Below are 17,026 nucleotides of genomic sequence, written 5' to 3' on the forward strand. Positions count from 1 at the left end.
AAAAGGAGATTTATATGCATAAATTGAGCATATTTATACAAACAAAATTATTCCTTGTAAACAACATATTTATGCCTTTTGGAAAACAAAGTTAACATAAGAGAATACATCAGTTATGCAAGGACTACATCTGTGCCAATGGTTATTTAGAAATATAAATCACTAATGCTTAATAGAATGGCTCCCAGGAGTGACATCATGACAATGTTCTGGGATGTTTAGACAAGACCCCAGAACTAACTAACTCACAGATGTATAATCATAGGTCCATTAAATGAAAATCACTACAAAGATTAAAAAAAATAACATGGTGAATTAAATTCTTTAGATACTAGGGTCATCACTGTACATATAAAACACTATGGTTTTTTTTAAAAAAAGATGACAAATAATAATATGCACAGTCTTTACACTGTGGCTTAATCTTAAAATACAAATCCAGTCTACAAGTAAACACAGAGACGAGGGAAAAGCTGTAATGGTCAGCCAGATTTCTAAATTATAGTGCTTTTCCATGTTATGATTTTTCCCCAGTTATTCAGTGTGTCTCATTGATAGCTTGATGCTCAAACACTAAAATTTTAGATTCTGGCATGACCCCATCATTTCAGCATTCAGTGATGTTCTACATGAACACAACATAGAGCAATTTATTTCAATGGAGTCAGGGAATTTACAACTTAAAAAGAGGCATCTGAGGTCTCTTAGTTCAGGGTCTTTATGCAGTGACGTACTAAAATAAAAAGTTGCCCTTAGGTCCCATAATTGAAAATGAATTATAACTCAAGCATTAATTTTTAAACTCACTACTGAATTCAAAATCTTGTTAATTCACACGTACGTGACTACAGCTATAACAGTAAGAAGACAATTATCAGAGGATTAATATACCAATTTCTATACTTAGAGATATTTAAAAATCTAAGTGTTACCTAAGGCAATTACCTTGAAGACCCCTAATATCTTCAGGGAAAAGCCAAAGGGAGAATAATTGACTTTGCTAATTTTACCCTTGGCAATTATAAAACAGCTCTGAATTTCATATGACTGCAGAATGCTTCATCTAATGGCCTGTCCCAGCAGAAGTACAGTGATATACACATAATATAGAAATTCAGACAAGAATTCAGTAGCAAAAGAAAATGGGAAATTGGCAGAATGAGTAAGCCATAAAAAATTAAAGTTGCTACAAATATGCTAATTTTAATTACCAAATATACACCCTCAAAGAAAAAGCAGACAGTTACTGTGAAGAAACAGAAAACTATACACAACAATTCTGTGTTATGTTCTACCTGCTCCCTTATTTCTGTGGCCTCTATTCGACAATTTTTCTTTCTTATAAAAGAAAATTAAAACATCATTAAATAGAATCTAACTTTACCAAGATATTAACCATATGTAGAGAGCTTATTTATCGCCACCTCTTCTTCCCCTTCAAAACCCCCCTTTTAGTAGTTAGTATTGTTCTTAACTTAAGCTTCTGGGAACTCATTTAATAAAATTATTCCTCTTCTGAGATAAAACTTTACTTTCCTTTAAAAAAAACATTCTAAGGGGAATATTGCCATGTATTTAAATGAAAGGAACTGGCTCTGAATGTGGGAGATTTGCTTTATCAAAGAAAATTCTTTGATAAAGCATTTTAGTTACCCCTTACAATCTACTCAGTTTAAAATACTGTTCACATGATTTGGAAATCATCTATTATGATTAAAAGAGGGCTACAAAAAGCCTAGATTTGTAGAAGATCAATTATGGACCCCTGGACATGGTAGTCAAGGTCTTTCACAAAAAGTGAGCCAGTGAAGCATCTTTTGAAATTGACCCTGTAGAGCCTTCAATGACCCTTTGAAGAACAATGTGCAAAAGATCCATGTTTTGGATGAACGGGGTTGTGTAGAATAAAGGCTTCAATTTAACACACAACTATCAAAGTCAGAAAAAAACATACCACGGTTTAAAAAGGAAAAAAATTCCTCACCAGACAAAGGTTGATAAAATGCAAATCTAAAGGTGCAAACCTGTGCACAGACCGTGAAGGTACAGGGCTCACTGGAGGGGAAGGGAACGCCTGATCATTCTTATTCCAAGGAGAAGCTTCAGGCTGAACCGTTGCTTGGATATTCTAAGCTTTTTTGTCGGGGTAGGGGGAGTAAATCAAGTAGTGCTACTGAAATCCAGTGCCTAATGGAGCAGATGGTGGAGGTCTTAGACTCTGGAACATTTATAGTGATGCTTCTGAATGCAAAACACCAGGAGTGGATTTCACCGGCTGTGAATCTGATTTGATTTTGATGGGAACAAAGCCTCCAGTTTCTCTGAACTTGAACCACACTGAAAGAAAGAATGTGTGAATGATACAAGCCAGCTAAGAAAAAGGAACATATTAAATATTATTCCCATAAAGTGGTTAACACAAGTGAATACTTGTTTGTGTCATTACAGCATGTTAATAATATTTGTACTTAATATTTGTACCATCATCTTAACCTTATATAACATTTCATCGGAATAGCTTAAGTGAGTTAGATCTGATGATCAGAGCAAACATATAAATCTGTCTGAAGGCAATAAGCTTTTTTTTTTTTTTCTTTTTTAATGGTAGGGGCCAGGCTGAGGGCTAATTACTGAAACGTGGACCTAGTTAGTATGTCCGTAACATCTCTTCCTCTCAGGTATGTGGGTCTAAACCATGAGTGGCCAGTGTGTGTGGCTAGTCATCTGCAGCTCAAGGCACCCAGAAACCATACCAGACCTGTACTTTCTGAGGCTTCCTCCTTCTCCAAGACCCAAAGTTCAACACAGACCACAGCAGGTATGGTGAAGAGGGAAGTTGGACAATGCAGTCAGAGAGTGGCTCCCAAGTTAACTGAGATTATTTATTATTCCATTTTATTTTGTATTTTATTTTGTATTTTTTTTTGCGGTACGTGGGCCTCTCACTGTTGTGGCCTCTCCTGTTGCGGAGCACAGGCTCCGGACGCGCAGGCTCAGCGGCCATGGCTCATGGGCCCAGCCGCTCTGCGGCATGTGGTATCTTCCCAGACGGGGGCACAAACCTGTGTCCCCTGCATCGGCAGGCAGACTCTCAACCACTGTGCCACCAGGGAAGCCCCTATTATTCCATTTTATACGGCCAATTCATTTCTTTCTTTAGCTTCCTTTTCAGATGAATATAAACTATGTATTAAAGGCACCATACTATTTTCTCCCTAAAACCAGCAGGTCTGTCTTATGAAAATATGTGCTAGCCAAAAGTGGGATGGGAAGGTAGGGCAGAATGCTACTTGTCTCCCAGTATATATTCTCTGCATCTTCCGGATTTTTGGTTGGGCACATGGCAACCTCACAATCAAGTTTACATTTCTTAGTCTCCCTGACAGCTACGTGTGACCATATCATTAAATTCTAGCCAATAGGATGTAAGCAGAAGGATTTCAAATAACTTCTGAGAAACGTCTTTAAAGTGGTGACATTATACAATTTATCATCCGAACTGGGCCATGCGAGAGTAAAAGGGAGTGCTAAAATAATTAAAATTTTGTACTTTTTGAAACTGGTATTTATTAACTAACAATTGATTTTATTATACTGGGGGACTTGTTAACTAGTTCTATTCAAAAACCATTTTCAAAAATAAAATTTCAAAAGAAATAAAAATAACATATATCCATGTACATTAAAATAAAAAAAGAACTTCTTTATATTGATAATCTGAATATTAAAAAATAGTCAGTAGAATAATTATTCTTGGTACATATTCACATACTTTGTTTCTTAGCAATATCTGTCTCTAATATTGTGTCACTGGCATTTTTCTGAAGGATGTGTCTGTAAAAATATGGCATTTAAAAATAAAACTGCTAGCAATATTCTTCACAGTTGCATTTTATAATGAATTAATTTGAAATTATTGATATTTTAATTGATTCTTATTGGTAGACCATAATATTTTTAATTGAGAAAGATGCTCTTTCTACAGGTTCTGAGTTACTTGGTAAGCTCAGAGCAAATTTTCTAAATGGAAGAGACACTCAATTCTAATTTTTTTTTTTCCACATTGAAAAGTGTAACTATTCCACCCCAAATATTTTCAAGGTACTGTCTTCTTGCTTCCTTCAGAGTACTTTCCTTCAACAAATATTTTTGAAAGATAAAACTTGTCAAATAAATTGACTCTATGATTCTTTTGAATGTTTTGCCAAAATTAGATGCTGCAAAGTCTAGGCCTTCTCAATTTCATTTCATTCATGTATGTGTATAATTTATTCAAAATAGGAGCACCACCAAAAGATTCTTCCTGCAAGATGAAATATTCAGAAGTACAGAAGTGCAAATTTTAATCTTGAAGTACAGAAGTGCAAATTTTAATCTTGTAGAGCATTTGAGTTCTTACCATTTATGTTGTTCAATTCCTTCTTTCCTTCTGTAGGGAACAATTCAAATGGAAATTTTGTTTTCATTAATTGCAGTTCTATAAAAGCTTCATTGGGTGTTTCAGTTGTTGAACACTTGATTTCAGATTTCCACTTGATTTTGATCACCAAAACTTTGATGAGCCATTTATAACAAAGTTCAATACCATTGTTGGGTATAAAGATTTCTAAAATCTGATTGATGACAGGCAACAAAGAGAGAAGGCACATATCGTGGTGCTGAACTATATATTTTATACTCAACATCAGCTATATCCCCCAAATCTTGTAGTCCAGAGACTCTCACTATAAAGATATTTGTAAATTTTTGTAACAATAGCTTCTATTTCAATTAGTAGAATGTTGATGTTTGTTTCGATGCAATTATGAATTATGGGTGTGCCTCAACCAGTTCCAAGTCCTCCATAGATTTCTCAAGATAGTAAGACGGTCATTTTTATCACAACACTGTATGTGTCTCACCTAAATTTGTACTTGTATTAATATTGTAAACTAACAATTTTATCTTTCATGTTCAACTTTTTTTTTAAAGTCTTTTTTGAATTTATTACAATATTGCTTCTGTTTTACGTTTTGGTTTTTTGGCCGTGAGGCATGTGACATCTTAGCTCCCTGACCAGGGATTGAACCCACACCCCCTTCATTGGAAGGCGAAGTCTTAACCACTGGACCACCAGGGAAGTCCCTCATATTCAACTTTTAAACTGAATTTCCAATCTCACTCAAAATGTCTTTACCTTTGATAGATATACTTCCAAAAGCTTTACCTTGATTCCACGAATGGGTGGAAAAAGGAAACATTTTTAGAATTAACCAAAATGATTTAATTACTTGAAGTACCTGATAACATTCAACTGAAACTGGAATTATTTAACTGTTTGCAAAGTTCTTCCATCATTGGAGACAACAAACATAAAGCTATGGCTTGTATTCAAAAATGAGTGAAATCAATTTAGAAGAATAGTTATTTATCTAAACAAAAGTTAGGCTTTACAGAGTTGTATGTATACTTTCTTCAGCTACATGGCTTAAACCATTTAAGCCTCCCTAAAGTAACTACTAATTTTGGAACTAGATCCGGACACTTTTTCAGCAGATTCGACTCTTCTTGTTTTCATGAGGTCAGTGATACCACTACGATCTCTGTAGTGGACAGTAAACGTCAATAAACATTTTATGCAAGTTACACATTCCTTATTAACTTTTTTCAGAAACAAAAATCCAGCACTTTTTAAACATAAAATATATACTTTTATTTTTTTGAGCTGTTGCCAAAAGGTTTATCGCAAAAACAAAGTACTGCCAGGGACTTCCCTGGTGGTCCAGTGGGGTAAGACTCCGCGCTTCCAGTGCAGGTGGCCCAGGTTCGATCCCTGGTAGGGGAACTAGATCCCACATGCATGCCACAACTAAGGGTCTGCAGGCTGCAACTAAAAAGCCCACATGCCGCAACTAAGATCCGGTACAGCCAAAATAAATAAACAAAAAAACAAATAAATAATAAAAACAAAACAATGTACTGCCAAATAACAAAATAGTACTGGTTTACAACATACAAGCAAGTATGCTCAGTTTATTCCTTTTTTTTTTTTAATTGGAGTATAATTGCTTTACAATGTTGTATTAGTTTCTGCTGTACGATGAAGTGAATTAGCTATATGTATACCTGTATCCCCTCCCTCTTGGACCTCTCTCCCACCCCCACCCCCATCCCACCCATCTAGGTCACCACACTCAGTCTACACAGAACTGATCAGCCTCGATTTCCCACATGTCTATTTCATAGACAATGGACCTCTAACTTACTATATTTCCCACTGAGCTTTTGGACTGGTACCTGGTGGTTTTATGACTCCTGAAGGCCAGACTTGGGCCATACAATTGGGTGATACACCAAATGGCCAGCTGGGGCAGAAGTGTCAAATACTTCTACCACCCGAGACAGAAAGGAGTTAACTGTCTCTAGACATTCAGTGTACTTTGTTATATTAACAATTGCCCTGCATTCTGTCCTTGATTGGGAGGTGTCTGAAAGCACTGGGAAAAGAGAGGCGTTATTGCTGGTTGTCTTTCAGATTTAATAATAACTTAACATGAGAACTCCCCCTACTGTACATGGATCTCACATATTATTGGCTTATGTTAGACAAAGATTGAGGCAGAGGCTGGGAGTAGAAAGCGGAGCTCTATCAAACCCATGCTGGCTTATTCTAATGTAATTATTAGTAACCATCTCTGTTAAAAACAAAAAATCCAGGACAAATGCTAAGTCAGATGGGATTCTGGGACAGCAGACTTACACTGAGACTGTCCTTGGTATCCAGGATGTACATTTACTTGATCTTCAACGGAGGAGATCTGCCCTTCTTTGCCCTTCCTCCTTCTTCCTTCCTATTGACTGGAGTGAAGACATGATGGCAACTATCTTGGTCCACAAAGTGGTAAGATAAGAATGGCAGAGCAGTAAGATAGAAGGAGCCTAGGTTCCTGACTTTAGAATCACCATATCAACCTTGGACTGCCTACTCCCAGATAGTAAAAATATGTAAAAAATGAGAAAAATAAATTCTTACCTTGTTTTGGTCACTGTTATTTTATAGTCATACCATATCTTAACTGATAAATAAGGACTACCTCTACAATCTTTCTAGAAAGCAGCTTGGCAATATATATCAAGAATACTAAAGATGTCTAAACCCTTTGAATCCTTCTAGGAATTTATCTTAAAGAAATAATCTGGAATGAGAAAAAACTGATGTGTAAAGATGTTTACTGCAAATCTATTTATGATAGTAAAAAATCAGAAGCAACCTAAAGGTCCAAAAATAAGGAACTTCTTTTTTTTTTTTTTGCGGTACGCGGGCCTCTCACTGTTGTGGCCTCTCCCGTTGCGGAGCACAGGCTCCAGACGTGCAGGCTCAGCGGCCATGGCTTACGGGCCCAGCTGCTCCGCGGCATGCGGGATCTTCCCAGACCAGGGCACGAACCCGTGTCCCCTGTATCGGCAGGCGGACTCTCAACCACTGCGCCACCAGGGAAGCCCAAGGGACTTCTTAAATAAACAATATTACATCTAAATAATTGAATATTGTGCAACCATTAGAAAATTTATGAAAAAAGTTAATGACATGGGAAAATGCCCACATCATATATGCCATGAGAGAAAATAGGCAGGATTACAAAAAATCTTGCACATGTAAGTTCTCACTTATGTTACCCCCAAATCCACATATATAAAGGTATGAATAAACAAACAAAAAAAGACTGAAAGGAAATACATGAAAATATTAACCAACAGTGATTATTTCTGGATAGTGAGATGATAGGTAATATTTATTTATATCTTCTTTATATTGAATATTTAACACTACCCTATAATTAACAAATAGTTCCATCTGTAATCAGAAAAAAATATAAATTAATTTCAAAACTCTTTCCTAGCATTTACCAGTTTTAAATGGTGTTGACACTGCCATCATTGTCATTATCATCATCACAATTTTACTGAGCATCTATGTGTGGGGAGTTGAGGCAGCAGGGTGTCCAGACCTCTGTGGCTCCTGCAGTCAACCAAAGACCATCCAGATACAAGCAAACCCTGCCCAGTTTTACCTTGGTGTTCTGTAGCAGAGCTAGTCCATTGCAGGCATTTGCTAGAAGAAAGTCTCCACTCAGGATAGCTATTTTATTTCCAAACTGCATGTCTTTCAGTGGCCCATCAGAAGATTGCAATTCATCTAAATTTACTATCCCACGATGTACAAGGAGAGCAGTATGGATAAGTTCTGTGATCTCTGCCAAACTTCTTTGACTAAAACATAAAGGTAGGACTTGTCTGAGTATAAAGAATACCAATTTATCACTAATGTCAGACTTCAGTTTTCAACAACAAAATATTTTATAGATTAGTGTCTCTTTTTTTAGATTATTCCTTTTTCATGAAGTTTTTTTCTATTGAGATATAATTGACATATAACATTATATTAGTTTCAGGTGTACAACATAATGATTTGGTATTTGTACATACAGTTGACCTTTGAACAACATGGGATTGAACTGTGTGAGTCCATTTACATGAGGATATTTTCAATAAATACTTAGGTATTATACAATCCGAGGTTGGTTGAATTTGCAGATGTGGAACCACAGATATGGAGGACCAGCTATGGGCCTTGAGCATCTGTGGATTTTGGTATCTGAAGTGGGTCCTGGAACCAATCCCCTGTGGATATCAAGGGAGGGCTGTATTGCAAAATGAACACCACAGTAAGCCTAGTTAACATCTGCCACCACATATAGTCACAAATTTTTTTTTCTTGTGATGAGAAGATCTACTATCTTAGCAACTTACAAATACACAATACAGTATTATTAACCACAGTCACCATTTATGCATTATATCCCCAGTACATTATATCTTCATGACTTTTCTTTTTAAAATAACTAGAAATTCGTGCCTTTTGACCACCTTCACCCATTTTGTCTCCCTTCCCACCCCCCCCCCCCCACCCCCGACCCCAACCTCTGACAGCCATTAATCTGTTCTCTGTATGTATGAGTTCAGTTTTTGGTTTTGTTTTGTTTTTTTTATATCCCACATATAAGTGAAACCATACAGTATTTGTCTTTCTCTGACTTATTTCACTTAGCATTTTGAAGTTTCGTGGGGTTTGTTTTTGAAGGTTTCAAATGCACTTTTTTTCAATCATGCCATATTTTAATGGGCACATGGTACTTTTACTTGGCATCAATTATGAGTTGGTTTTGAAGCAATTCAGTATTATACCAGCTGGATGACTGATGATCACTGATCTCTCCATTCTTTTGGGGTGACTCTGCTAGCAGGGGACAGGTTCCATGGTATTCCAATTTGTGTTGCTGCATATACCCATATAGCAACACAAAGTGGCCCCACTAGTATTACCAGTTTGTCATGGAAATCAGGTGTACGTTTCTGGTGTCTCTGCCTTGCCATTGTTAGCTGAATGCTTCAAACTCAGGGAAACATCATGAAGCTGAAGACAGAAACTGTGGCAAATGCAGCTGAGGGTTTGGTGTAACTTCATATCAAGCACCCTCGCAAAGACACTTGAATGAAGTTTTTATTAGAGGCCTTTCCACCAAGTAGTTTGGGATCCATAAGCAGATCCTGACACCTTTCTTCTCTCTACCATTCCCCATTCTCTATCCCACGAGTCACCAGGATTCCCCAGAGAGAAGCTGACCAGTAAGGGCCACCCTCTACAGTTCCATTTAGATAATCTGTTCTCAGTATAACTTTAAGATTTATGAGAATTCTTACTGGTATCTAATAAAACTCCAATTTGAGTGGGAATATAACTTGTGCCAGACATTAGGCTAAGCACTTTTATGCATTATTACTTTTAATCCTAAATGCAAAGCCGTGGGATTTACAGAGATGAATAGAATGTGGTCTCTTCCTTCAAGGACCTTATCTTTCAGAACAAGAACCAAGATATATATCTACAGCAGTAATTAAAATAGAGAAGGCCCTTGAGGAGCTTATAGTATAGTACTGTATCAGACAGGATTTCAAGAGATGTTTGTTTTCTTTTTTATACTTTTCTATAGTTTGTACATTTCTATAACAAAAGTATTACTTTTATAATCATAAAAAATCAACAATTACTATAAAATTTAAACCTCAAAACCACCCTATGATAGGTATTACTAACCTCTTTTTATAGGTGAGAAAATTGATGTACACAGTTTAATGACTTGCCCAAAGGCACACAGTAATACAGAGCTAGAAATCCACTGAAATCTGTTACAAATGGCCCCATGTGAATCATGCCTCTTCGCTTCCACGCTCCTGTGTAGTTCCCTCCACCCTAACTTTGGGCTTCACCATGTGACTTACTTTGGCCAAAAAGACATTAGCACACATGACATAAGTAAAGCCTTCTAAGTGTTTATGCATTAAGGCTTGTCCAGTGCAGTCACACGAGTGACCCCAGAATGTAAGAAATAAAATGGCTGTTTCAAGTCACTAAATCTTAGGATAGTTTGCTATGAAGCAATAGCTATCTGATACAGAAACCGGTATATCTAGGAGTGGGTGCTGTTGCAACAAAAGCCTAAAATATGTGTCAATGGCTTTGAGTCTGAATGTTTGGGGCTAGAGGTAAATGCTGAAGAAATGGCAAAGTCTTAGTAGAATCTGGAAAGGCAGTGAGGAAACTGTTATTGGGGGATTGAGCAAAAACATATGGTGTTATAAGGCAGGGAAACAACTCGCAAAACTTTCGTCTGTGGTAACTTGAAAGATAGAAAATATACCTAAATATTAAAAAGTAGGTAGTGAAAGTGGAGAGATCAGTGGAGGAAGCTGTAACAAAGGCCCAAGTAACAAAAGGATTTGACCTAAAAGTGAAATTTAAGCATTTGACCTAGAATAACAGCCTTAGACAAGGAGACAAATAAACATAAAACAATCAAATAATAAATATAAGAGACTCTTCTCTCAAAAAAATGTAGTACTTGTTTAACAACTACAGTACAGTAATTACATAAAGATGCAATAAAATAAAGGAGCCAAAATACTTGGCATATACAAAAGAAAAATTACATTTCTGATTTATTCCCCTTGCTTCAAAAAACAAACAAAAACAAAAAAAGTAAAAATATGTAAAAATGACCCCGTGTACATACTGTATCTGACTACAAATTGGGGGTGTAGGAGAAGATGAACCAGTGAGTTAAACAGCTTCTCAAAAGAGTAAATTCATGGTTTAGATTAAAACCTCACTACATCCCAAAGAAAATCACCAAGGATGGAGCCTTATAAGACTATTGAGAAGTTAACAGAAAACATTTTTAAAAAGGGAGCTAAAACTTAAAACTATCCTTTAAAAGAGTGACTAAAAGAAAGGAATAAAAATATATTTTATTAGTACCCTGCAAATGTATTCTAGCTTACGAAAAAGTTCGCAGCTACATTTCACAAAAATTGCACAATGAGATTATGAGCAAGTATAAAACTCAAGAAGGGTTAAGCACTGGATAAATCTCTCATGTAGTTCAGCTTATGAAAGAAAGTAATAACCAGGGAAGCAGAAGTTGTAGGTGTTTTGAATTACCCTAAGGATGAAAATGAATGATTGGGAGCTTTTAATAAAGACATCTATAATCATAAAACTGCATTCATTAAACAAATGGCAATCTTTAAATGCCACATGGCCAGAAACAACAAAAACAGTGGTAATAATAAAAGTGAAAAACCATAAATGTACAGTACCCACCATTCGCAAAGAACTTTCACTTATATTATCTACTTGTGATTCTAATTACAGCAGGTCTGGGAGGTTAAAGACCTGGTCGGAACATTCAGTTTATAAAGGACAAAGCTGGAACTCAGAGCCACCTTGTCATAGTGACCAATGATAATTTAAAATGTTTATTTACCTAATGAATAGCAAATGGTGGTAGGGGGCCAAAGTCACCAATGTTACCAAGATTGGTATAGGCCCACCACAAACTTGTCCAATTTTCATCCTTAGTTCTAAGCACTACAGAAGAGAATATTTCTAGGAGAAAGTATATTATGACTAGACTTGACTCTTTTTGTTCATAGTAGCTAGGGAAAGTAATCAAGTTGTTTCCAAATCATTTGGTTAGAATCAAATCAAGTGATTTAACTCAGTCAGGAATCTGGATAACAGTTCTACCTCTACCTATAACAGACAGGTCATGGGCAAATCCCTTAAACTCTCAGGCCCTTGGCCTTCTGAACACTGAAAGGAGGGGAACTGGAGAAACAGTCTCTTCCAGTTCTAAGGTTCAGGGATTTCAGTCCTAAAATTTAAGATTCAGCTCTAAAATTCTAAGATTCGGGGATTAAAAAAACATTACTTAGACTGGTAGTTAATAGTTAAAAAGAGACAAAATTATTGCTATTATTGGTACCTACTTTTCTACCAGAAATAGAAATGAACTGATCGGTCATCTTGAAATCTGTCCTGCAATTCCACTATCTAGTATGATGCTCTCAACTTCTAAGATTTTACCATTAGATAAACAACTTCAGCCCACATTACACAAGAGTTAATTTAGCATACAGCAGAGAAGCAGTGACAATATGAAAGAATCTGGGAATTTTTCCTTTTCATTATCTTATTCCTATTTTAGCCACCCAAAGCAATCTAGTAAACTTTCAATGTACTGGATTTTTAAAATTATCTTATATAAAAGTCTTCATAGGATCTTATGTATATATATTTTAGTACTTGGGTATTTTTCATGCTAAATCTTGATTGGAAAAGAGTCACAAATGAATACTGCTTATGTTAAGTAATCAGAGTAAGGAAGTAATTACTACATTGAATGTAACCCCGAGGATTAATCAATGTTTTTACACGAATTTTCACCAAATTACTTTCTTTCAGTTATATGTTAAACAACTTAACCTGCTTTGATCCATATTCTTCCAACCATTCTCCAATTTTTTTAGCATCCTAAGCTTTAGAAATAAGATGGCAGACATTGCTAGTTACCTCTTCACTCTCTCCTTCCTCACTACTAACATACTGGTAGTTATAGCTGGAGAGACAATGTACTCATTTAAAAATACCTCCTCAAGATCCCTCGAGGCTAGAGGGGATTGTGTAGCACAGTCTGGCCAATGAATGTAAGCAGAGGTCCACTAGGTGGAGTTTCTGATAAATCTACTGAGTTTCTGATATAAGGGAACAGATTCAGATGGCATGCCTTTGGCATTTTGAGCTTACCCCTTCCTCCTGTTTGGTTATGGCCCAGCTGCCTGGGGGCACAATAGAAACTTTAAGGATCCTAAGAGGGCCCCCAACCTAAGGATGGTAGAGCAGGAAGAAATGAGAAGCCTGGACCCCTGATGACTTCTTAGGGCTGCACCAGCTCTGACATGCCCATCTCTAGACTTCTTGTTATCTGAGACAAATAAACACTGCATTCCTTTAAGCTACTGTTTGCTGGAGTCAAACTCCTAAAAGATATGGTCAATAAAAACTATACCACAGGGGCTTCCCTGGTGGCGCAGTGGTTAGGAACCCGCCTGCCAATGGAGGGGACACGGGCTCGAGCCCTGGTCTGGGAAGAACCCACATGCCGTGGAGCAACTAAGCCCGTGCGCCACAACTACTGAGCCTGCACTCTAGAGCCCGCGAGGCACGACTACTGAAGCCTGCGTGCCACAACTACTGAAGCCCACACGCCTAGAGCCCATGCTCTGCAACAAGAGAAGCCACCACAATGAGAAGCCCGTGCACTGCAACGAAGAGTAGCCCCCGCTCGCCACAAATGGAGAAAGCCTGCGTGGAGCAATGAAGACCCAACGCAGGCAAAAAAACAAAACAGAACAAACAGCTATACCACAAAAATGGTAAAGAAGACATTTTACGTTCATATTTCTGCACTCTGGTTTTATTCACCTAATATTACGTCTTGGAGATAGTTCTACATTATTTACAAATAAAGGATCACCTAGTTCTCTTTAACATCTCTTCAGAGGTCCATTGTATAGATGTGCCATACTTTTGCTGCTATAGGGTGAATGATACATTTTTGTTTAAACAATTTTTAAGAATCAGCCCATGCGTCACTTCTCTGAAGTCTTCCCTCACTTTCCCAAAGTTAACTCCTTCTGCGCTTGAAAGCCTTCGAACATAGCTCAGTCATTTGTTGTACTATGTTGTAATTATTACTTTTTAAAAAATAATTAATTAATTTATTTTTTGGCTGTGTTGGGTCTTCGTTTCTGTGTGAGGGCTTTCTCTAGTTGCGGCGAGTGGGGGCCACTCTTCATCGTGGTGTGCGTGCCTCTCACTGTTGCGGCCTCTCGTTGCGGAGCACAGGCTCCAGATGCACAGGCTCAGTAGTTGTGGCTCACAGGCCTAGTTGGCATGTGGGATCTTCCCAGACCAGGGCTTGAACCCGTGTCCCCTTCATTGGCAGGCAGATTCTCAACCACTGTGCCACCAGGGAAGCCCCTGTAATTATTTTGTTAGCCATATTTCTTCCTGCTTTCTCTCTCCCTCACAACACTGTAAATGATACTATCCTATTTCCCTAGCCTGCCTATAAACATTTGTTAAACGAATAGCTCTTAACTTAGCTATCAATTTTATAAAGGTAAAGGGGACAGCTATCATCCTGAGTTTCAAAAGGTAAGGAATGATATAAACTAAAAAGTCAGATTTATAGAATCAGAGTTGGAAATGACCCATAGGTCAATTAAGCTCAATTAGCCCCTTCCAGGGATGAGTAATAACAAATTACACAGGAGCCAGGTCTGCTGATGAACAGTTTTAATTATCAGAAATTGTTCCTAATATTAACTTGAAATTTCTTAAAATGTTTTACATGTTTAAGTTAGTGTTAAAATAATAGAAGAGTCAATAGTGTTTCACCACAGGCAAAGGAGATAAAAGATAATACAGTCTTTTTTCTCTTTCTTTCTTATTTTCTTTTTTCTTTTTCTCCCCTCCTTCCTTCCTTGCTTTCCTTTTTAAAGATGTATTTCTTGAAAAAACTTTTTATTTTCGGAATTTTCAAACATAACAAAAGTAGAAAATATAGCATAAAGAACCTCTGTGGACCCTAATCTTGTTTTGGATACACCTTTCACTCTCTTTCCAGATTATTTTGAAGCAAATGTCAGACATCATATCATTTCATCTGAAAATACTTCAAATATCCTATTTTTAAAAATGCCTAACAGCAGAAATGGCTCCCACTTACTAAATTACTTTAAGCCAATTAGTTACTGTATGCCGAGCAAGTTTAAATAATTTTGCAAGCATAATAATAATTCAATTAACAGATTAATAAATAAAATAATGTAAAACTCACAGCAGCTCTCTGAGGTAAGCATTATCTCTATTGTATAGAAGGAAGCTGGGTGGGCAGGCTAAGTAACTTGCTCAAGTCTAGCTGGTAAACTGCAGAGCTGGAGTTGAAGCCCAGGGTTCTCTGATTCTAAAACCCAAAACACAAAATATACAAAATTCCGGGTGTTTCTGAAAGTATTAAAATGGTAGGCAAGAGTCATTTATTTAAAATCATTTTATTTGAGCCCTAAAAGGTTTTTTTTTTTTAAGTTGGAAAATTGACTTTTATGTTCATGTGGGAAGAATAAATTTGAAAATTACAAAGAAAATTTGGGAAGAGGCCTGTCACTCTAGATTTTAAAACTTATTATGAAGCTATTGCAATTTTTAAAAGAATAGTGATATCACAAGAACAAACTAATAGATTAGTGGAATGAACTCCAGAAAGAGATCCAAATATATTTGGAAAATTATTTATGGTAAAGATAACATTTCAAATTGTTAGGGAAAAAATGGAATATTCTTACAAAAACTGTTGGGGCAACTGGCTATCGATTAAAGGAAAAAAATAATGAAGTTAGATACCTACCGTACTCTGAGGATAAAAATATATTTAGCTGGATCAAATATATAAATGTGAAAAACGAAACTATAACTTTAGGAAAACATTCTTAGGACCTTGGGCTGAGAAAGCCTTGCAAAATAAAATGGGAAGTCATGAAGTCATAAAGAAAATAATGGATAAAATTGAGTGAAATATACAAAAATGTTTATATAATAAAATATAGGCTGATTTGAAATAACATATTTGCAACACATACAATAGATAGAAGATTATATTCAAAATACGTGTGGAGCTTGTCCAAGCTGGACAAGAAATTAGTAAGAAAAAGATAAACAGCGCAAGAGCAAAACGGGAAAGGAAATGAAGAGGTAATTCCAAAAGAAACACAAATGGTCAAAACCATATAAAATGATGCTTAACTAATAATTTGGAAAAGGAGTATTATAATAATAATGAGATAATATTTTTAGTCCATTAGCTTTGCAAACATGAAAAGATTAGAAATGAGGCAAGCAGGAAGATGAAGAAACGATGATGTCCACCACTTTGCTCCTTTGTTCAAAACCCTCCAATGGCTCCCCATCTCACTCGGTAAAAGCCAAAGTTCCAACAATGGATTCCAAGGCCCAACACAATCTGCCCCTGCTCCTCTAACCCCTTAACTCTCTGACTTCATTTGCTACTCTCTTCCCCCTTGCTCACTCTCTTCCAACTACATTAGCTTCCTTGGTGTTCCCTGAACAAGCCAAGCCTGTTCCTACCACAGGGCCTTTGTCCCTTCCTCTGTCTGGACTAATCTGCCCCTATATATTTGCGAGGTTTAGTTACTTGCTTCCTTCAGGTCCCTTCAAAGTGCACCTGATAAGTAGGGCCTTCTCTGACTACTCCACTTACAACAGCAACCTTCCCATTCCTGCCAGCACTCTATATCTCTACTTCCTGCTTTTTTTTTCCCCTCCATAGCACTTATTGTCATCTGACACACTAGTTATTTCATCTGTGTTTTGCTTCTCTCTCCAGGGTCCCATAGAAAGAAAGATCCATGAGAGCAAAGAATGGAGAAAGTAGAGGGGAAAGCTGATATGAGCAATAGAGTTCCTAAAATATACTTCAAAAATACCAAAATAGCAGTAATAAAAAGGAAAAGTATATGCTTTTAACGCCAGGTGAAAGAAACTTTCATGGTGATAACTTTGTCA

General features: G+C 36.8%; 1 protein-coding gene across 1 annotated transcript in view; it reads right to left on the minus strand.

Moving 5' to 3' along the window:
• Positions 1–17,026, minus strand: part of PDSS2 (decaprenyl diphosphate synthase subunit 2) — a 258,188-nt gene that overhangs the window by 96,744 nt on the left and 144,418 nt on the right. Inside the window, exon 3 of the mRNA XM_007447249.1 lies at positions 8,052–8,250. Within this exon, the coding sequence (XP_007447311.1) occupies positions 8,052–8,250 (199 nt within the window). The remainder of the gene's footprint in view (positions 1–8,051; positions 8,251–17,026) is intronic.

The sequence above is a fragment of the Lipotes vexillifer genome, unplaced genomic scaffold (genome assembly GCF_000442215.2).
Source record: "Lipotes vexillifer unplaced genomic scaffold, Lipotes_vexillifer_v1.1 scaffold515, whole genome shotgun sequence".
Taxonomy (NCBI): domain Eukaryota; kingdom Metazoa; phylum Chordata; class Mammalia; order Artiodactyla; family Lipotidae; genus Lipotes; species Lipotes vexillifer.